This window comes from Sceloporus occidentalis, unplaced genomic scaffold (genome assembly GCF_023333645.1).
Source record: "Sceloporus occidentalis isolate IW3139 unplaced genomic scaffold, rSceOcc1.0.p SCAF_6, whole genome shotgun sequence".
Lineage (NCBI taxonomy): Eukaryota > Metazoa > Chordata > Lepidosauria > Squamata > Phrynosomatidae > Sceloporus > Sceloporus occidentalis.
Genome location: NW_028316986.1, coordinates 107,479,023 through 107,502,428, shown reverse-complemented (window position 1 = coordinate 107,502,428; position 23,406 = coordinate 107,479,023). Strand labels below are relative to the sequence as shown.

General features: G+C 37.6%; 1 protein-coding gene across 6 annotated transcripts in view; it reads left to right on the top strand.

The window, feature by feature from the left end:
* Positions 1–23,406, top strand: part of CRYBG1 (crystallin beta-gamma domain containing 1) — a 150,089-nt gene that overhangs the window by 109,501 nt on the left and 17,182 nt on the right. For all 6 annotated transcript variants that reach the window (XM_089530648.1, XM_089530651.1, XM_089530652.1 and 3 more), the window contains 7 exons: positions 2,882–3,044; positions 4,876–5,012; positions 10,921–11,047; positions 11,457–11,492; positions 13,236–13,393; positions 14,363–14,489; positions 15,514–15,659. In XM_089530648.1, coding sequence (XP_089386774.1) covers positions 2,882–3,044; positions 4,876–5,012; positions 10,921–11,047; positions 11,457–11,492; positions 13,236–13,393; positions 14,363–14,489; positions 15,514–15,659 — 894 coding nt within the window. The remainder of the gene's footprint in view (positions 1–2,881; positions 3,045–4,875; positions 5,013–10,920; positions 11,048–11,456; positions 11,493–13,235; positions 13,394–14,362; positions 14,490–15,513; positions 15,660–23,406) is intronic.

The window sequence follows — 23,406 nt, the reverse complement described above, 5'->3', positions numbered from 1 at the left end:
GCTGATAATGCTCTCTGCCAAGGCTATATCTTCTCTTTTAGTCAGAGCTCTGTTACATTCTGGCCTTCAGTAAATTAATTCAGGCCACTCAACAACCAACTGTGAAGAATTTGCATGGTACTTTGCAGATGAAATTGCTCATATCCATTCTGACCTGGATGCCATAGTTGATACAGTTCCGGAGGATGTAAACCTGGCCCCTGCTTGTGCATGAATAATGGATTCTTTTCAGTTTGTATAGCCGGATGATGTGGACTGTATCCCTGGAGAAGTGAGAACCATCCAAATGTCCACCATATCTTGCCCTTCTTGGCTCATTAGAAGGGCCAGAGAGGGGGACTGGCTGAGTGGGTGAAGGCAGTAATCATTGCCTGCTCACAAACAGGCAGGGTTTTGAGATTCCTAAAAAAAGGTAGTTGTAAGAACCCTGTTGAAAAAGCTTTCTGTGGATTTCTACATAATAGATAACTATTAGCCAGTGTCTAACATTCCATGTTTGGGCAAGTTAATAGAGCATGTACAGTAGTTGCCTCCGAGCTCCAGAGGTTCCTGCATGAAACAGATTACCTTGATCTATTTAATTCTGGTTTCAGTTCTTTTTATGGGACAGAGATGGCTTTGGTCACCTTGATGTATGACCTGTGCTATACAGGAGGGATGAGTGTCTGGCATCAATAAAGAATTGGATGAGGGCAAACAAACTGAAGCTAGACAGGGCTGTTCCTGATCAGTCAAAAAGCACATTGGGCAATAGGGATACAGCCTGTGCTGGATGGTGCTAGACTTCCCCTGAAAATGTTTGCAGTTTGGGTGAACTCTTGGAGGACACTTGAATCTGGAGGCACAGGTTTCTGCAGTGACCATGAGTGCTTTAGCACCCTCACAGCTAGTATGCCAACTGTGGCCCGTCCTGGAGATGCCTGATCTGGCCATGATGGTATATCCTTTTGTATCCTCCCATTTGGATTAATGCAGTATACTTGGAGTTGCCTTTGAAGAGTGTTTGGAAACTTCATTGGTACAAAGAACTGAGGCCGGAATTTAAGAGGTGCTGGTTACAGGAATCATACAACTGCCCTGCTCCAGCAGCTCAGTTCATCTTCTCCTGGGCACAATACAAAATGCTGGTTTTGATCTATAAAGCCCTATATGGCTTATCTTGAGGCTATATGATAGACTGTATCTCTCCCATACACACACCCAGAGATCAGCAGAAGAGGCTATGGTTGATGAGAACGTGTTTTCTCACCAAACATAGGTTTTCTTGGTGGCTAATCCAAGACTGGGGTTCCCACCCTAGGGAGATCAGAAAAAACCCCTCCTTGCAGGCATTTAGAATTGGCCACCTTTCAGAAAAAGTGTTGTGTTTTGTTTTTAAGCTTTTAAAGTACATGTTTGAAATACAGTGCTTGTTTTTGTTTGTTTGTTTGTTTGTTTGTTTTTAAATTATATTGTATTCATTTTAATTTGTAAGCTGTTTTGAGTCCCAATATTGGGGGAAAGGGAGGAATGATGATGATGATCTGATTGAGTTAATGACTGGCCTTCTAAGTGTCAGGGCAAGTAAAAAAGTTTGTATTGCTATATTGAAAAAACTAGAGTAGGCCACACATCATCTTATTCAGCTCACTCACAGTACGATATATGGCATGTTGGTGCATGAAGTCATGTAACAGTAGACAATTTATTCTTCTCTCCCAGAGTTTATTTCAAAATTGTATCCCAATTAGTCATGTAATTTCACAGTAATGTAAAATTATGGTTTCTTTTACTTCATAGCAGAGCAGTCTTTTACGACAGCTACCCTAACATTTGAAAATGGCTCCATGTTAGCTATACATTTTTAATTTTTTTAAAAAACAGCAGGAACATTTAAAGCTCAAATAGGTTACTGTTTATCACATAGCAGGAATTGCATATGACATACCTACTTCACAGGATTTTGTAGGGTTGTGTCCTCCTGCATAGTTAATTTTTATTTATTTACTTAATTTATAACCTGCTTTTCTGCCAACACGGGATCCAAAGCAAAATTTATTCTTCTCTTTGGTTAAAGCTTTCATATTGTGAGCATTCCATAATCAGCTGTTTTAAAATAGTGATCTGCATACCTTCATTTTATTCCACCAAGTTTTTCCCTTAATACTCATAACCTTACATAGGACATGACCAAAAAAAAAAAAAAAAAGCCTAGAACCCAACATTTCCACTTTGAACTGCCTGACAATCCAGAGGAGTGCCTCCCCGTATATATGCCGCCTACCCAAGAAATTAAGTCTGCTAGAGGGGCCTTCTCTGTGCCCTTTCAGTCAGAGACTAGACTGTGATGAAGACGTAGGAGAGAGCCTTTTCAGCTGTGGTTTTTGAATGCACTCCCCTTGGAGGCCCAGTTGGGATCAGGTAAAAATGTGGCTGTTAAAAGTTTTGGAGGATTAACTGATTTACTTCTAAATGTCCAGGCACATGGTTTTAAACTATTTTGACAGTTAAATATTGTTTTAACGTGTCGAACTGTTTAATGTATTTAAGTCTATTTAAATTATTTTTATTGTTTTGATATGTTTAAATCGATTTTACTTGTACATTGCTGTGACATCTCATGACATAGGTCTGGAAGTAAATAAATAAAGTGCTTCATTTTCTTTCCTATAAAATGTTGCACAACTATTCATATACAACCTTTATAAGAATTTATTTAGCTAAAAACCAAAGTCAGCCCATGTAATTTATGGTTGCTATATACAATAATTGTATTCTATTTTAATTATATACAATAATTGTGTGTAATAATTGTGTACTAGTTGTTTATTTTTTTCAGAAGATTAATAGGCATTTTTAAATGCAAGTAGTTTAATCTTACTGCCCATGCTTCATTTTATAGTTGGATTCTGTATGAGAAACCAAACTTTGAAGGGCTTTCTATTCCTCTCGAGGAAGGAGAATTGGAACTCACATACCTTTGGGGTGAGGAACTATCTGACAACAAAGATAGATGCAAAACTCATGAACCTGCAGTGATTGGTTCAATGAGGCATGTAATAAAGGCAAGTACTTTACCATACTGTACCTTGTACTTTGTATTAATTTATATGAGTTGCAGTACCATAGTAACATTTTCTCTGTTTTTTAAAAGTGCTACTGAATTATTAATGAATCCAGAGCATACATTAACAATATAGCATGTTCTCTAAATTTACTGTTGTGTTATGTTGGTACTTTTCTTTTTCAAGAAGTTGTGAAGTTGGATGTGTACCTACTCCCTCATAAAACTAGTTGCACATTCAGGTTTGTTTATTTTTTTAAAAAAAACTCTAAGCCATCTCTGACCCACAGAATAGATTCCACAATAGTTACGAAGATAAGACAGCTCATGAACATAGAATTCAGTAAAACATCAATAAAAATGAGAAGGGTTAAAACAACTCATTAACCAGGTGAAGCCGTACCACAATGTTAATAGCTGTGCTCCACCCTCCCATCTCAATAATACCATTGTCCTGCCACATACTTTTCAGATAGCTAGTGTTGAGTATGTACAGCCAGGGCAGACAGAAAAGGATGAGATTAAAGGCTGAAACAGATTACTCTAAAGGAGTGTCATGACACCGCCCCTCTGATCACCGGATCGGAGCCATGGCATCCACACACCACAGCTCTGATCTGGATTTTTTCCGGCACAAAAAGGAGTGGTAAAATGCCACTCCTTTTTGTCCCAGAAAAATGCAGCCATTTCCACCTCTGCCATGGCTTTTCGATGCTCCTGAAGCATACGGCATCTAAACGCCGTGTCACCAGAGTGCCAAAAAGCTGCCCCATGCAGGCAGCAGAGTGGTGTAACACTGTCTTCAGGGTGTGCAGCATGCATACGCCACTCCCCATGCCGCTGGGAAACCAGTGTATTGTGCCAATCTGCATTGGCCCTGAGTTCAACAAATCATAAGACTCACTCCAAAATGTAATGAATTCAAAGTCTACAAAATGCAGAATTCAATAAAGAGCAAAGTACAATAACCATAGGATTAGGCAAATAAATATAGAATAATACCTTGTTTATCTTGATCAGAATAAGAAAGTTGTAAAGAATTTCAAACCTATATTGAATGCTTAAAATATTTTTAAATATCAGCCAGTTTACAGTTACATCTCCAGCTAAATTACAAGAGGGACACCTTTGTCCACCCTTTAATCAGAACTTAGAATCACATTTCTTATGTATTTTAAATTTGGAAAAAAATGTTGTTACTAAAACCATAGTTTTGGGGGCCATAAGAGCACAACATGTTGTAGTGGTTTGAGCACTGCAGGCCTGAATCACCATCTGCCCATGGAAACCCACTGGATGACCTTGGGCAAATCGCACTGACATCCTTAAAGGAAGGCAGTGGCAGCCACCCTCTGAACAAATCTTACCAGGAAAAACTCATGATCTAAGGTTCTCTATACATTAAAAACAACTTGAAGGCACAGGACAACAAAGAGCTGCTGTTAAGGACAAACATATACTCAGTGACAATATACAGTATAAGGTTCAGAACCAAATAATCTCACTCAAATAGTGTTACTGTACCAAGGTGGGCAATCTCAGTTGGCCTGGGGCCAATTTTCTGCCCCTGAGACCCTCCAGGAGCGACTTAGACTATTAAAATCCCCAAATGTGGACAAAATGAAAATGAAAAATTGTTTGGTGTTTTACAATGCATGAAGACCTGTGACCTATTGAACAAATAAATCATTGCTCCTGCAGGCTTTCAAGACATGGCAATTTACCCCTTTTTGCAAAAAAAATTGAATGGGGTCAGGGCCTTGAAAAACATCTGTGCTTTCCCACTTCTGCTTTACACATTTTAAATTAAATGTTATTTTTTTTTTTGCCAGGATTATAGATTATGCCGAATTGACATGTTTACAGAACCAGACGGTTTAGGTGTGGTGAGTTCATATTTTGATGACACAGAAGAAACACGATTTGGTTCTGCTCAGAAGACTTGTTCGATCCAAGTGCATTGGGGCATGTAAGTATATGGATATGCAAGGATATTGTTTTAAAAAAAACATATTTGCACATTTTCTTAAGAGGTAAGATTTATGCATGACATTGCACTGCCTTTTTCTTCAGACTTTTAATGAATTATTAACCTTTATTTATAAAGCGCTGTAATTTTACACAGCACTGTACATACAATCTTTTAGTTAAACAGTTCCCTGCCCTCAGGCTTACAATCTAAGAAGACACGACACAAAAGGAGAAGGGAGTGGTGGTGGGGAATGGGATCAGGTCCAGCAGTTCTCCACCTCCGAGGCCTGGACCAAGGCAGATGGACTGGAGGAAGTGCTTGGCTTCTTAATTAATGGTTAAAAGGAGGCTTTCTGGGTCAGAGAGGGGCTAGCCTCTGGGAATGCTTCTCTAAACAATATAGTCTTTAACTCAGTTTTGTAACTGGGTAGAGAAGTGATGAGGTGTGCATGTGGGGGAAGAAGGTTCCAAGAGTAAGGGGCAGCAAGCGAGAAGGGACGAATTCGGGAGGGGGCAGTGGATGATAATTTAAGATATGGTAAATTGATAAACCCTTTATGTATGAAATATATTATAAACAGTAATGTATTTTGTATGTCCTAGTTAGTAGAGATGTTCTTATTAAAGACAGATACACATCTAACTTAACCAAAGATTGTTGTTGGTAATAATTATGTGCACAGAATCTAGAATGGAAGGGATGCTTAAGCCCCTCCCCCAAAGATTAGGCTGAATGGGATTCACCCCCCTCCCCAGTGATCAGGTAAAATTGGACCACCAAATCAAGACTCCAATATTGAGCCCCCTCAGAGATCATTTGGAAGTACACAAAACAAGTGTTACTTCGCTATTGCTTTCATGATATTGAAATTATTACCAGCTTTAGTTGGTTTATTATTGTTTTAATGCAATGTATTCTATGTTTTTATTATTTTACCTGCAAGTAGTCAAAATTAAAAACAGCCTACTACCGTTGTGGATCCCCCATATCCCCAAATACACCACTAGAAACAAGTGCAGTTCAACATGTTTTGGCAAACAGTTCTGGGTGTCCTGGCTATGTGCTTTCAAATTATTTTGTAGTTTTGTTTATAGAAAAATGGGAAATATTGCACTTTTATAAGTATATAATTCAAATAAATTATGGGTAGATACCTCATTGTTGTAATAGACTCATACAGCCAGCCCTCCATATCCACAGATTCTGCATCCACAGCTTGAAAATATTTCGCCCAAATTCCAATAAGCAAACCTTGATTTTATATAAGGACACCAGCTTACTATGTCATTGTAGGGAATGAACTGGAGCTTCCATAGATTTTGGTATCCATGAAGGGATGTCCTACAACCAAAGTTCAGAGGCTACTGAGGTCCCACTATACAGAGATACTGATACTCATATATAAATTGATTAAATATGATAAATGCATTTTGAAGTGAGCATTTCATAAAATTGATTGATTGACTGATTGGAGGCAGGTGAATTATAAGAGGACAGAAGGGGAAATGTTAAGCTTAGAAGAAAGAACTGAGATGTTTAATCTAGGGATCTGCACTGACTATATCACTTTAGACACTCATTTTATAGTTCAGAGGACAACTTGGCTGTGTTCTGATTAATTCAGAAGCCATTCACATTCACTGTGATTGTAGTCCAAATTTATGCCTCTTTTATGATCTAATTGCAGATAGATAGATAGATAGATAGATAGATAGATAGATAGATAGATAGATATCTCTGTCAAAATTGGATGAAATTTACAGGCAGAGCAGTCATGTATGTGGCATGTACGCCTGACAAATCTCAGGCAATAGGCAGAAGGATTTTTGTGCTATACATCTTTAAGGGGAAGTACAGTGGGCCTTTCTGTTCCAGATCCCCCCATGTAAGGGGAATTCTGCGTATGCTTGAGCCCCATTCAGAAGAATGGTGCTCATGCCTGCGGCATGGCATGAGAGAAACTTTGGTGTACTAGAGGTATAAATAACATGGAAAGAATAGAGAGTGGTTCCTACACCACAAAAAGAAGAGCAGTTCAACGTGTTGCAGCACACTTTATTCAAAGTTAACATTATGTCCATGTGAAATCATATAACCAGGACAGCTAAGTCCTGCATAAGTAAACATGAATGTTTTGAAGCTTCTACAGACCATTTAAACATGCGCCCAGGGACGACTTTCAGTCTCCTTTTTTCTTACAATTTTCATTTTGGTGGCAAAACTAACAGATCTAAACTATTTTAGTATGCTGGGAGGGTTATTTTTTTTTATGTGCTCTCCCCCTTTCTCTCTATTTTGCAGTTCACTGCTACTATTCACTTTTCCTGTCATAGGCGTAGTAGGATGGGCTAGAGGAAGAATCTGATTCTTTCCCAACTTTACTGCATTGTTCAATACAAACATTTTGCTGCAACCTGGCACCAAAAATCTTTGCTTCTCCAGCCCCCGCTTCAACATTCTCCCAGTGCTGAAACTGCTAAAAAGTATCCACCTTGGCAGTGGATGGGGTAGAAAAGAGGGCTGGGCTGGTATAAAAAGACCTTGTTAAAGGGAACTTCATCATCAGAGGCTTTGCTAACTGAGGTACTTACATTCCTTCCCCCCTCCCCAATTTTATTTTGATCTGTTATGGACATAACATATAGCAAAGAGATGGCCATAGTATTTTTTGTTGTTCAAATTTGGAGTGCAAAAGTGTTTCCCTTTCCCATCTTCATTCCTACCTGAATTTTGACCCTGGCCTGTATCAGAGTTTTTCATAAGCAAAAAATATCCAAAGTTGCAGAAAAACAGGTTTAGTGACTAAGGGAGTAATGAATGTACATGGTTGTAAGCCTTTTTCTTAACTGCCACCAAAGTCACTGAAAGTAAAAAAAATGATGGAGGTGGATAATTGGTATCTAAAATACAATGGTACACTTAGAATGTTTTCCCAGTGTTTTCCTAGGAGCACCCGTTGCAACACATACTGAGATCTCACAATCTCCACCAAACCTCTTTTAATATTCTTGCTCTCAGGAGACAGGACTAGCAAAAAGTACCAAGTGTGCATTATCAGCCCTGGTTAGTACTTGGATGGGAGATCATCAACAAATACCAGGTGCCGTAGGCTATATTTCATAGGAAGGAACTGTCAAAACCATCTTTGAGGATTCCTTGCCTAAGAAAACGCTCTGCAACAGGCAGCTTGAAGGTGCATTCGTGCACACACATACATTACATACAAACACAGGCATGGATTAGCCCCATTATATATTTCTTCAACATCCCTCCCCAAAATCACTGGGGTTGAAGAACCTTAGTAAACCTGTTCATTCTTATTGAAAGCTAAAGCTGCCAGCCACCAAACTCAGAACTCTCCCCTCTTTCTCATTTCTTACAATCATGATGTTTTTGTTATATGCATATTGTAGAGAAAAGCACATCAATGACACACTGTCTGTTTCTCTCTGTATTGAATTGTCAGCCCTGAATCTTCAGAAACATACAGACTCTGATCCATCCTATTCTAGAGGATGATTAACACAGTCCTGCTTTGTTCAGGCATTTCCCAAATCAACCTGCTTTGGTTCTGGATTTTGCTAAATCCAAAGCATGGTTACTTATATTTTGTTGTAGACAGGAAATATTTAGTGGTAATTGCTGAACAAACAGAATGAAAAATACTGTGTTATTCCACCATGAGCTGTTTAAAAATATATATAAATATGTTCAATTTGACTGGAGCTGATCTTGCAAAAACCACTCCATTGAGCACATTCTCCAAGATTTTAGAAATAGTTGTTATGTATCACTAGTAGCTTCTGAAATGGTTTTGCAGAGAGACAGTGAATAGGGCCCTTGCTTTTGCTGCTCAGGTCTTTCACCTGACAAAATATGCTGTTCCAATTCAATACATCAATGTATTTGCAATCTTAGCTTTTTTACTTTCATCTTTCTCCAGAGTTCACTCATGAAAATGGGTCATGGTGTGGTTCTGTATTCTGAGAATGACAAGCGTATTTCTAGTAGGTGTGGATGTGGGTGCTGTGGACATGCCTTGACAAGTGCTTACCTCCATGTCATTACAGCAGCTAGGCAGATTAATCTGGCACTTTAAAATATCTGCTTTTTTTTAATGGTGAGAGAAATATGATCACAATGTTCATGGGTACTCAGAGAGTGTCACATTAACCTTTACGATAACCCTTCATGTTAAACCAGTATTATATCCTCTGCATAATCTTCATATTGGAGAGGCTAAAATTAAGTGGTTTGCAGGTGTGAAAATTAAATATATTTACTGCCACAGTCATTTATCGTGATGGTTGTTGTTAATTTAAATAGCCATAGCAAGAAAGATATTTAGATCACAATTGAGATTGCTGTTTCTATGATTATCTCACAGTACATTTGCCCCATTTTTATTATCTGTGGCTGTAGATCTGACCTGAGAGCCAATATGATGTAGTCATAGTTTTTTGTTTAGAGCTATGTGCAAGAACCTCCCATGATAGGTCCCACCTTCTGGTCATCATAGTCAGAAATGACCTGGAGGCACACAGCAATAGATCTGATGTGTTCTTATAAACAAAGAAGAAAATTTAAATGAAAACATTTCAGTTGCTGGAATCCAGTATATGATATATATTTTTCTTGCATGGTAGAGTGACAAACTAGAATGCTGAACTTGGGGAGTTGAGTTTGTTATGTTTATACAACTACTTTTAGTTGTTGTATCTTAATGGAGTCTGCAATACTGGTTCCATTAACTCAGTCTGATTTTGAAACTGAGATACTGAATCAGAGGTCTTTGTGGCACACAGTATTACTCATCCATCAACAGGTCTGAAACAGAAATATGAAAGAAAAGGGTAGTGGCAGTGATGATTATGATTATCATCACCATCCCACCTTTCTTCCTGTTTGGGAGTCAAAGCACCTTACAACAAATTAAAAAACAAACACATAGTTAAAATAAGCAGGCGACAGCCATTTTATGAAATACTGCTTATGAACTTTGCGTGAAATGATGGTAAGCAGACGGGAAAACTTTATCTCTTTATGTGGGCAAAATCTGACCGAGCACTAAAAAAAAAATTAAAGCCTCCTGGTGTAATATTCCAAGGAGCAAACCCTGATTTTGCCATTTTATATAAAGGAGACCATTTTACTGTGCCTTTGTATATAATGGGATTTGATCATCCATGGATTTTGGTATCCACTGAGGGTTCTGGAATCAAACCTCAGCAGATACAAAGGACCCACTGTAATGCTGAATTGTTGTTTGTGCTCTTGCATACACAGTGATTACTACAGGAGCAAATGAACTTCTGCCTGTGCCACAAGGCCCTGGATAATTCACTGCACAAGCCACACATTTTAGTACCACAGTCAGTTGTGCAAGTGGTATGATATATTCTCATTTGTGTGTGTACACACACATGTACTTGCAAGTAGGTCCAATTGAATTCCATGGAAATTGTTCCTGAAAATTTATGTAGGATGATACTGCTGGATGGTGAAATCCTAGTTTTTAAAAATGTTTATTACTCCTATATTCTGCTTTTCTTTGGCAACATCAGAATGGCTTTAACAGGACTTCCTTGGGTTCCTTTCAGCATCATTTTGAGCAGCCTTTCACTGATGCATTGATTAGGGCATTCTTCTCCTCCACACCTTTGAGCTATGATCTCCTCCCACATCTGTTCAAGAGGGTTTTTCAACCTTCCAGAGCAGATTTCAGGTGTGCAAGGCAGGGAGGGAAAATCTATTCTGTAAATGGTATCCATTCTGTCAGCAGAAAGTCATCATTGGGTTTCAACCCTTGTCATTTCTCATCTGGGCACTGAACAGAATGAGGCCTTCTTTGGATTTTCTTGCATTTGAAGGAACTCTATTTCAAATTTCTGTTTTCTCTTTATAGATGGCTACTTTATGAAGAACCTGGTTTCTTGGGAATTCCTTTAATGTTGGAACCTGGAGAATATCCTAATCTATCATTTTGGGAAAAGAAGGAAGCATATATTAGGTCCTTGAGGCCCTTAAAAATGGTGAGATAATGATATATGAAATGTATGTACTGAAAACTGTGATTATGTAGCACAGTTTCACAGTATACTGTAAAATCTTTTAGAATTCAAATAGCTAAAGACAGTTTCAAGACGCTTAATTTTCCCCCCTAAAATAGTTGAATTTCAAAGAATTTCTTCTATTGGATGAAAATAACCTTTGGCTGCAATATGTTTTAGTTTCCATTTTGACTCTTACTAATTGTAACTGTTTTTATGAAATTCTAGTCTTACTGAATAAAGGAGTGTTTCTATTTTTATTCAATAGTTTCTTATTTTAACTGAGAATTTAGGAAGTAAAGAGTAATCTTGAGTTATGTTATCAACTTCTTTTGCAAAATTAAAATTAAATAATTTACCACTGATTTTTTTAATTCTTCCATTTCTGTAGGGTGGACGTAAAGTTGAATGTCCTGAAAGCCCAAAGGTAAAATATTTCAATATTTACATTTTCTATTTAGTTAATAAGAGATAGGATAAATATGCATCCCTAAATCAGTTCATGGTAATGTTTATGTGAACACTGCTGCCTATTATATGAACAACTATTAATTTTCACAGTCCTTATTGCTGACAACATATATTAAGTCATTTACCCTTAATATTTATATCCTGCCAAATATGTCTCCATAGAGTCTCCCAAATGGCAGTTTTGTTTTTTGGAACATTTGCTATCTATACATTTTCTATAAATACAAAACAGATTTTGCAATTTTATCTATAGAATATATATTGTAACATAGCAGACCCTGAATACCAACGGGTTGCTTAATAGAATTTATACTTCTGTTTTCAGTTCAGTGAGGGGAAAAGCTTAGGAAACTTGACTATTCAGATTTGCATGTGTTGTGTTGTAATTTATGATGAATTATGTTATGGATTACTGTATATACTTGGCTATAATTCAATCTCATGTATAAATTGAGGACAGGTTTTGGGGCCAAAATTATGGATTTTGATATGACCCGTGGATAAGTCGAGAGTAAAACTAAGGTGCATGTAACAGAGGAAAACAATGCCAAAGATCTTACAAAATTCGAGCAGGCATAACGGTTTGTGCTCCCAATAAAGACTGGATGGATTGGGAGGGGGGGCTGTGCGCCACTGATTCCAAAACATATTTCACTCTTGCCTTTCACCAGGGGATGGTTCTTTTTATAATAAGAGTTAAAGTACAGTATGTCCCATGGATAAGTCAATTCAGGTTTTTTTTTGGGGGGGGGGGGTCAATTTTTTGACTAAAATTTCTAGATTTATATATGAGTATAAACAGTATGTAACAAATTATGCAGTCATCTTGCATTTCTGTACGAAGGTTTTGTGAAAAGGTAAGCCCTGTAGTATAATCTAATTGAATATACTGTATTTAAATATATTTCAGATCAAAGACACTTTTTAAGTTCAGTCTAAGAAAGGTATTAGTTGTTGCTTTGCTTCAAGTAATGCCTTTTATAGTTCTTGAAGGTAGACTAGTTAAGATACTTTCTCAAGTGTACCTTTTCATCCATATGATATACAAATGGATCATATGATATTGAGCTCCTTCTCCATTATTTGTTTAATGGTTAAGTCAAGATCTTTGAAAAGAATATGTTATTTTAAAAAACAGAATTAATTACTCAGTTTGCCAGAAGATAGGCTTTTCTCAAAATTTAAGAACACTTACTACTTTTTTTAGTAGCAGTAGCAGTTATGTGCCAGATTCTGTATTCTGTCAGGCAAAAGTAAAATATTAAATAGGAAAGATTTGACTATTTGTCATTCCAATTTTATTCTTTTAGATTTTATCCTTGTTTTTTCTAACAATCATGTCCATATAAACTGTAAGCCATTATTAGGAGATTTTGTCTTTAAGCTAAATGTGGCAATCTTGGATTTATCTATATTTTAAATTTGTGTTTAATTTGTTCAGTTTCATTTCTGTAACACAATTGTCAGGTTTTTTTTCCATTATATTTTGACAATGAAGTCTCAGGATCCAATATAGCCCAATCCTACTTCTGCCAAAGTATTGGAAATTTGTCTTCTGCCTCCCACAGTCTTCTTCACTCTCAAGCTCAGCTGCTTTCACAGCCTTTCTGTGAGGTCTTATCTTACAGGTCTTCCAAAGGGACCTCTTGGAGAAAACATAGTACTATAATTTTACCATTACATCCCTGTTTTTCTAAAGGTAATCATTTATGAGAAGCCATTCTTTGAAGGAGATCACATAGAACTTGATTCAGAATTATTAGCTCTGGCTGAAGAAGGAAATCTAAAGGATGAATCAGCAGAGTTGGGGAAAGGACTGTTAACATCAATAGGATCAATAAAAGTGAAAAGAGGAGTGTAAGTATAAGGCATTAAAAAAACCAATGATACTTCATCCAATCGCTATGCATGTGGTTTGTGATTCAGAAAGCTAGCCAGCTTGTCCATGTTCACAATATGATGGGTCATAATTTGTCAAAAGCCCCTTCAGCATATACAGACAGTGCAAATGAAAAGGAGGAAAAATAATGGTTCCATCATATTCCATGGATTACAGATTAAAGCATAAAAGGTTAGATCCAGACTTAGACAGACCCATTGAAATAGTTGAGAATTAAATTAGTCATTGTTCAAAGTCCCATTGGTTTCACTTGCTCTGCGAAGTAGACTTATTTTAGTTTAAGTATGATTTAGTTTGGATCCAATCCTTAATTATATGTTGTTATCCATTGATAATATATGTGCAAAATAAATGTTTGTTCAAAGATACTCATGTCCTCATTAATTTATTTGTGACTATTATGGAAGTAGATAGCAGGCTGTTGTGTTTCTGTTGTGGTGAAGTGCATTGCTGTCATCTGCATGATAACTCAGAAGTAAGTCCTACTAGAACCTTATAAGTTAGTATGAATGGAAAATAAATATGAATACCACATAGTGGGTTATGCTTATTAAACATGATGCACAACTTTTTGAAAGTGTAGATGTTTTAGGAAAACTGTGTTTAGTTTGTTATTGCTGATGTTGGATGCAACTCACTTACTTGCACTGGATGGGAGTTCATGTCTGAGTAGGCATATGTAGTACTGCGGTGTGCCCACTATACTCAATACACTTACATTAGACACTTTCAATAAAATTAATTTCAGCATAGATGTTTTATATTTAACACCTATTCCATTGCAATTGTAGGCCGTATTCCTTTTTCCTCATCTTAAATTTTGTTTTGTTTTGTTTTGTTTGGAATAAGATTATTGGTTACATATTTTATCATTCAATTCCTTTTTGTTTTTGAGTTTTGAAAAAGTTTTTCTTACCATCCTTTAGATGGGTTGCATATGAGAAGTCTGAGTTTTCAGGACACCAATATTTACTGGAAGAAGGAGAATACCAGGAATGGATGGACTGGGGTGGTTATGATGAGCAGGTGCAGTCACTGCGGCCTGTTCTTGGGGTAAGTTTAAGAATTATGCAACACAAGTGCAGACCTAGAAAAGCATCTTGTGTGTGTGTTGTATTGTGTGTGTTGAACTGGTATTTTCCTGTAGAAATTCTGTTGTCCCTTTTAGCAGGCCAGACCATTTGGTTCACTAATGCTGCTCAACAATAGTTCTCCTGGGGTTCAGGCAGGAATTGTGTGAAGCACTACTTGAAGATCTCTCATATTCATTCCCTGCTGGTTTGTCATCCCAGCACTGACCATGCCTGACACAGCTTAGTTTTTAAAACAAAACAATGAAATATATTCAGAGTGGTGTGATGGTACTTACTTGCTCTATGAATTATATCAACTAAATTGATATACAGGGTCTTTAGAAGGTATTTCACCTAGGAAGCAAATTGGGATGTGAATGAAGCATGTCCCAACCCCTTATGATCACCTGACTTCTATAATCCTTTGAATTATAAAGGCAGTTTCCCAAGGGAGAGGTTAGAAGATTGACAGAGGTGGGATCCCTGCATCCATGCTGATTTTGCCAGTAGGAACTTTGGGGGGAGAGTAAGGCTTTTTTAAAAGCAACTCCTCCTCAGGGGTTTCTAACATACCTCAGTAGTGCCTCTCTTTAGCCCCCTCTCCCATTTTTGTGTCCATGACATCTATGTACAAGATGCCTAATTTATGTGTAGAATCATAGAGTTGGAAGAGACAACAAGGACCATCCAGTCCAACCCCCTGCCATGCAGAAACTCCCAATGAAAGCATCCCTGACAGATGGCCATCCAGCCTCTGCTTAAAGACCTCTAAGGAAGGAGACTCCACTACACACGAGGGAGTGTGTTCCACTGTCGAACAGCCCTTACTGTCAGGAAGTTCCTCCTAATGTTGAGGTGGAATCTCTTTTCCTGTAGTTTGCATCCATTGTTCCGCGTTCTAGTCTCTGGAGCAGCAGAAAACAAGCTTGTTCCCTCCTAATATTCTTAGATTGAACTTTAGTCCCCTGACGGTTTTCTTTTGTTTTGTTTTTTTCTTCCTACAGGGTTTTGCACAGCCTCACATGATCATGTACACTGAAAAAGAGTTTGGGACTAAAGGTTCCAATATCAACGTGTTAGGAATTATTTCCAATTTGAAGGATACTGGCTATGGGTTAAGGACACAATCAATCAATGTGCTAAGTGGAGTGTAAGTCAGAAGTTAAGCATCATCTTCAATATTATGCTTAATTTTAGCATACTATACAGGGGTCTGAAGCACTAATCAATTACTTGGTCTGATTAGTTAATGGTTTACAATCGTGTTTCTTATCTCATCAGAATAATAACTGTCCTTTGTGGATATAAGTATACTGTTGTTTTTTTAATTGTGCTTGATCCTTGAGTGAATGTGTTATTTTTAATATGGTCATGAATAACAGAACAAATTAAATTATTATTATTATTGTTATTATTATTACTATTATTATAGTTTATTTATATAGTGCTGTAGATTTACACAGAGCTGTACATACACATAATAAAATCGATAAAAATAGAACCTGCCAATGGCGAACACTCTACAAAATACATATAAAACAATAGGTAATAATACAAGATAGAATTAGATAAAATAAGCAGGCAACAATTAAAAACATCAATATCAAATATCAAATCAAGTATCAGATAAATAATCACACAATGCCTGGGAATGCTTTCCTGAACAGGATGGTCTTCATTATTGATCCATAGCCCTAAACTTTACTTCTGTTCTTGTTTGTTGTTAAATGCCTTCGAGTCAACTTCGACTGTGGCCCTATGGATGAGACATCTCCAAGTCACCCTGTCCTCTGCCTCTCTGTTCAGGTCCTGCAGGCTCAGACCTGTGGGCTCTCTGATTGAGTCTAACCATCTGGGGTGTTTCCTTTCTCTGTTACTACTGCCTTCCATCTTTCCTAGCATCATTATCTTTTCTAATCACTCATTTTTCCTCATGATGTGGCTAAGGTATGACAGCTTCAATTTAGTCATCTTGGTTTCCAGAGAGAGTTCAGGCCTGATCTGCTTTAGCACCCATTTGTTTGTCTTCTTGGCTGCCCACAGTATTCTCAGTACTTTTCTCCAGCACCATATCTTTAATGAGTTTATTTTCTAATTAAATTTTTATTGAGTTTTTAAAATAAAACACATAAAGTCTGTAGAACAATGACAACAGCAACTAACTACAAGAGTCAAGGGTATGTATTTGATGAATAGTTATTCTGCAGCAGAATAAAAAAATTAGCTCACAGCAAGAGCCAGAGAGTCTGGCTTGCCAAGGTGTAGATTGTCTGTCCAAAGATCCATCTGTGAAGCAGGAGGTTGGATCCTGTGTGAGTGATGATTAACATAATCAATAAAGATCATCCAGTCTTCTTGAAATGTGTCAATCCTTTTGCGGCCAATGCAAAACCTCGTCGTAGCAGACAGTTTCTTCATCAACCACATACCCCAAAATCTAGACCACCGTTTCTCATTGGAGAGGTCACCTGACTTCCACCATTTGGTTACTTCTAATCTGGAATCAGTAATAAGAAAAATTATCAGTTTCCCATGTTTCAAGTTAGAATTACTTTTAACAAATATAGAAAGCAAAAGCAGAATTGGAAAGAAATTTACGGTTTGAATGAGTTTATTTTCTTCCTATTCACTTTTTTCACTATCCAGCTCTCACATACATACATACATAGTGATCAGGAATACAGTGGCTTGGATGATCCTCACTTTAGTGTTGAGAGTTATGTCTTTACATTTTATGATCTTGTCCAGTTCTTTCATAGCTGCTCTTCCCAATCATAATCTTCTGATTTCGTGACTGTAGTCTTTGTTCTGATCGATATTTGAATCAGGGTACGGGAACTCTTTTACTTTTAATTTTCTCATTGTCTAGGATGAATGCTTATAGATCTTCTGTGGTCACTATTTTTGTTTTTGTTTTTTAGTGTTGAGCATTAAGCCAACTTTGGCACTTTCCTCCTTTAACTTCTTAAGTAATTGCTCCAGGTCTTTGTTTCTGCTAGCAGTATTGTGCCATCTGCTCCAGCAATGACATCATAGCTAATGCAAGTTAGTACTGCATGGAGAGAGGAAAAGGTAAACCTCCTTGTGTTAACCTTCACCAAGCAAACCCCAGGATGAGACAGTTCAAAACAGAACAAGAGACAGGAACAAAACACAAACAGGAAACTAGAAGAACAGAACAAAAGGACAAGCAGAAATAGAGATGTGGTCAATGGTACAAAAGAACTCAGTAAGACAGGAGGACAAGCAGCATACACACCTAAAAATGAAAAGAATGTCTGAAGCTGTGCTACACTATGGGAAGAAGTCAGGGACATAGTCAAAGGGGAATACAGAAAGATGATTCCAGTGTCCAAAAACAAGGGGAAGAACCAATGGATAACAGACAAAGCACTTCAAGCAGTTAAAGAAAGAGAAGCAAAAGGAAAGGGAAGCAGAAACATAATGAGAACCTTGAATGCCACTATTCATCTATTAGTGCATGAAGTTAAAGAGATCTGCTACAACAATCAATGCAGAGAAATAGAACCTGACAACAAAAAAGTAAGAACAAAAGACCTCTTCCACAAGATCCGAGAATTCAAAGAGAAATTCAAGAGAATTCAAAGGTGGAGATGCTCTAAGATTAGAAGAGGAATATAGTACATGACCACGATGACATTAAAAGAAAAACGATAGAAACATTACATTGAAGAGCTATAAAAAATGTGAAGGAATTTGTGACACATGGGAAGAAGAAACCTAGGAAGATCCCAAATTTTGGAAACTGAAGTGGAAGCTGCACTTAAAGTAACTGGAATGAACAAATCACCAAGAACAGATGAATAGAACTGCAATCCACTACCATGTCAGGATGCACAGGGAAGCCATTGAAATCCACAGACATCTGGATAATTTGAACTGGAAAGAAGAAACCCTTAAAGTGAACAAAATTTGGCTACCAGTCCTGAGGAATAGCAAAATAAGGACTCAGCAAATGCAAATGGGAAACCACTCAGAGTCAGGGGCTTTTCCAGCAGATAATGATCACCAATTAGCAGACATTAATCCTCTTTTGCATTAGCCTCCCAGCTGGGGCCTTCCATTGGCACAGAACAATACACATGCAAATCACCCCTGAATTCCCAGGCTCACACAGTATATATAGACCCACTTTTTCCAGGCAAGCATTCTCTGAATTTGCCAGCCACAGATGCTGGCGAAACGTCAGGAAGAAAATCTTCTAGAATATGGCCACATAGCCCGAAAAACCCACAAAAAACCATGGATGCCAGCCATGAAAGCATCCCACTTCCCACAAAGATAGAGTCAGATTTAGTTTCAATTAAAAACTGCCAACAAATATGGAAAACAAAGCAGTGGCCTACAGACTGGGAGCAATCAAGATATATTCTCCCACCCTTTTACTCCTATAGGATATTTTAAATCTTCATTTCTGTAACTGTATATGTGATTATAAGAATTGTAATATAACTTTCATAACGCTAAATTCATTTCTGTAATATAAGATATGCTGCAATGCTCTGATGGGACATATGATAACCTAAGCAGGGTCAGTCCTAGTTAGTACTTGGATGGGAGACTGCCAACAAATACTAGGTGCTGTTGGCTATATTTCAAAGGAAGGAACTAGCAAAAACCCCTCTGTGTATTTGTTGCCTAAGAAAACTGTATGAAAATTCATGTGGTCATCATTAGTCAAAGGGTGACTTGAAGGCCCATACACACATGCAAAAACAGAGGGAATTATTAATTTCATTGGAGAATATGGGTGTCATCTTGTTGGGTAGTCCCAATTAGAGTAGACCCATGTGATCAGTTCTTGAATGGTGAGTGAACACATAGATAAATTTAATGGGTTCAATGGATCTATTCTAGTCGGGACTAAATGAAGGTTTAGGACTATGTATGTTACTGTTTTGCATCTGTGACAAAATGTTTCCAGGTTCATTTGCCATTTGTTATAAGACCAAGGTTCCCAACCTGTGCTCCGTGAAGTTCTTAGGGCTCCACGTGCTCTTACCAGGTGTTCCGTGGCCACTCCAGGAAAATGAAAGGAATAAAAATTGAAAGAAATTAAAGAATAAGAAACAAAAAGTAACACTACTCCTAAACACCATTAATTTGTAAGAAATAGGGTAGGCCTCTTAGGGGCTCCACCATAGAAACTGATTCTAAAAAGGGCTCTACTAGTCAAAAACGTAGAGAAGCCCTGATCCAGACACTTATCTTAAGATAGCAAGTATAGTCTGCTCAGAAGGCTGAGTGTATTGAAGCAAAAAAAAAAAAAGTCCTCTCCTTCATCCTCAATACTGTCAAAACTCATAGTGGTCCTTTGATCATTGAAAGGATAGTTAGTTTTAGTTGCTTGGTAGAAATACAGAAAATTGTTTTACAACTTGGCTTTATTTGTATGTTATCTTCCCTTTTGTCAGAAGGTAGGTTGGAAATGACAGATCAAAACATTTAAAGACTATACATGTCTAAACTGTGGTGATTAATGTTTTCCATAGCCATGTGCTTCCAATATAACCAGGTGTTGATTGGCATATTGCAACAGATGCTATTTTAGCTGCATACATGCCAGGCTTGTTTGCAAGCAGATGGAAAGTCAACGTGACTTGTTCTGGAAAAAGACAATCAATATATATTCTCCCACAAGTCAGTTCACAGAGACAGATGTTGGTATTTTTAAAATGATACAGACTTTAATTTTATATGCATTAAAGTGCTATCTTTCTGAAGTATTCTGCCCGTGATCCACAAGGACCGGTAGTCTAAAGAGAAAATTATATTTGTTTATATTCATTATTTTTTATTGCAGTTCTATACAAGTATATTCACCATTAAGTCGCTTGCATCCAGAGGGGCTTACTTTCAGATAAATGTCTATATGATTGTGGAGATGACAAATCAGACTGATTGGTTTGATTTCATAGATAACCTGAGAATTTATTCCTAGAATCCTCGATTTATTTGTTTTCCCAAAGACACTTGGGATATATCACAGTCTTACTTATATTTTTAGTTAGGTCAATGTCTTTATTAGGGGCAATCAAAAACTCACAAAATATTTTTCCAGAACCTTTCATCAGCCTAGATATTAAATAAAATTGAATTTTGTATAGCACGTGGAGAAGAAAGATTCCTGATGTGAAGTCCAAAAATAGTTTAGTAAGTGCTGGATATTGAACAAATTATCAAGTAGACAGCGGGCTGTTGTTACTAAGAAATAAACATGACTTGCTGAACATTTTTATTTTTTGTAAACATCTACCAGGCACTTGCCTTGGTTAGGCCTCATCCGAAGTACTGTGATCAGTTCTAGGTGTCTCATTTTAAGTAGGATATAGACAAGTTGGAACAAGTTCAGAGAAGGGCAACAAGGATGATAAGAGGTACAGAAAACAAAACAGATGAGAAAAGGTTGAAAGAGCTGGGTTGAAGGAGTTTAGCTTGCTAAAGAGAAGACTGAGGAGTGACATGATTGCGCTCTTTAAATTCCTCAAGGGCTGTCACATAGAGGAGTGGGAAGGCCTGTTCTCTGCTGTCCCAGAGGATAGGACCAGGTCTAATGGTTTGAAGTTACAGGCGAATAGATTTTGATTGAACATTAGAAGGAAGTTCTTGATTGTAAGAGCAGTTCAGCAGTCCAGCTTTAGCTGGAAATCTTTCATGGAGCAGGAGGTTGGACTTGATGGCCCATGAGGCCCCTTCCGGCTCTATGATTCTATGGCTCTATGACTTACAGTAGAGCTGTAACAAACAATTTCATTGAGAACGGAAGTAAAGATGAATGTGGAAGGAATACTTGGACCATTGCTACAAAAAGGAATAAGTTCCATTACTATTTATTCTGTCTTCTGGATCATTAATAGTTCACAGTATATAATTCATTAAATTATGCATCAGTAATATTATTACTTTTTCTATCCACCCCCACCCATGCATGTATTAAAGTTGCATGTAGTCCAAATAGGGCTAACTCACTGGGGAGACTAGGAGAGAGACAACATTTCTGAGGCCAAGAAATAAGTTTTAATCAAAATGTATATAAATAATAAGTACTGTATCACACCTATGTCCCTAATAACATTTTTTCTTTACATAGCCATAAAGACCTTGTGTAACTAGGTTTAGACCCTGGGTTTATGGAGACGTGTTTCAGTGCAGACATGCTGGCTAGCATTAAGCCAGAGTTCCACATTACATCTCAACTAAGGAATGTTGGTTTGATATTAGGCAACAGACTATGATAATAAGACAGGACAGGATAGGACAATATATAGCAGTGGTGTGCAACCACTGGAAAAAACATCTAAACTAAGCTAGTAGTTTTGCAGAGATCGAGGGATTTCTGCTCTTTGTTTCCATTGATTTTATATATCACTGCCATATCTATACTATGTTTTAACTTCTGTCTCTTGCTCCCAAGCATGTGAGAATCATGTCTCAGATGATAGCTGATATTTGAATAATCTAGAATCAATATGTTTTTTCCTGCTTCCAAAGTCGTTTCTGTGATGCCTGGATTCCTGTGGATATGTGGCTAGCCCAAACCCAAGGCTGTTACATGCTAGCATTGACAGGAAAGAAAACCTGTACTGCCAAGCACTCAACATGTTTTATTAGAGATCTTAGTGTAGAATGAGGAAACAAAGCACTTGTTCTATGGTTAGACTCTCTATATGGAACACTATTACTGTATTTTTATTATAAGTGAATAATATTAGCAGGATAGCTTCCTGTTCACAGAAATGGAAGTCCAAGCCTGATCTGTTTTCAGAACTCCGCGTGTAATGTTCAAGTGCGAACATGACCATTTCAAATCAAACTTTGTGGTTAATGTACTGTTCATACCTCTGTCACTTGGATTGCTAAGCAGTTTACAGGGCAATTTGGGTGTGTTTCAAAGAATATGCCTTAGATTATTAGTTAACACTCTGTTGAATAAGGTGGAGAAAAATGAATCCGTATTAGTAGAAATGATAAACAAAATGTGAAGCAAAATATGGACAAAAGAAACATATTTTGGTTTTTTAAATTCCCCATGTTGATAATTGTTTCAAGTTTTTTGAAATAAAAGCTTAAGGCCTAGTTACATCTTGCCTTGTATGGGGCTGAAGTTGCACCCACATGGTCAAAATAGTCCAGTTTGACACGACTTTAATTGCCATGGTTCAGTGCAATGGAATTCTGGGAACTGTAGTTTGTTGTGGCATCAGAGTGGTGGTGTGGTGCCACAACAAACTACAGTTCCTAGAATTCCTTAGCATTGAACCATGGCAGTTAAAGTGGTGTCAAACGGGATTATTTCTTCCATGTGGATGTAGCCTGAGAAAGATAAATTATTGCTGTTCAAAATAAGAACATTATTCTAAGAGAATTCATATATGGTTTTTAAAAGCTTTATTTTCACGTGGTTGCAAGAAAAACAAGTTTTACCAGCATGACAGAAAGTGACATTTCCTGGGAGGGGTGACATAGGCTGTAAGCGTGGCAACATGATAGATCTTATATAGCCTGGTAACATGGCATAAATTTTTTGTTCTCTTAGTTGTTTGCTAACAAATTGGAATGAAAAATATTTATACATGTAGTCATAAAGTCAAGATAACAGTATCAACTGAAAAAGTATCGTAGATGTCCAACAATGCATGCTTTGCTATTATTACCTTGGCAGGTTACAGACCGCCGAAAAGCAGCGGTCTGGCTCCGCCTCTGCTTGCAGCGTCCGGGAGCTGCAGCCTTTAAACCGCACGGCTCCTGGACGCTGCAGAGAAGGAGCGCGGAAATTGCGCTCCTTCTCAGGCCCCAGAAGAGACGCCGCGAGGCGCTAGTCACTCACTCGCAACGTCATTTCTGGGGTGTGATGTGCGGACGCAGCGTGTCCGCTA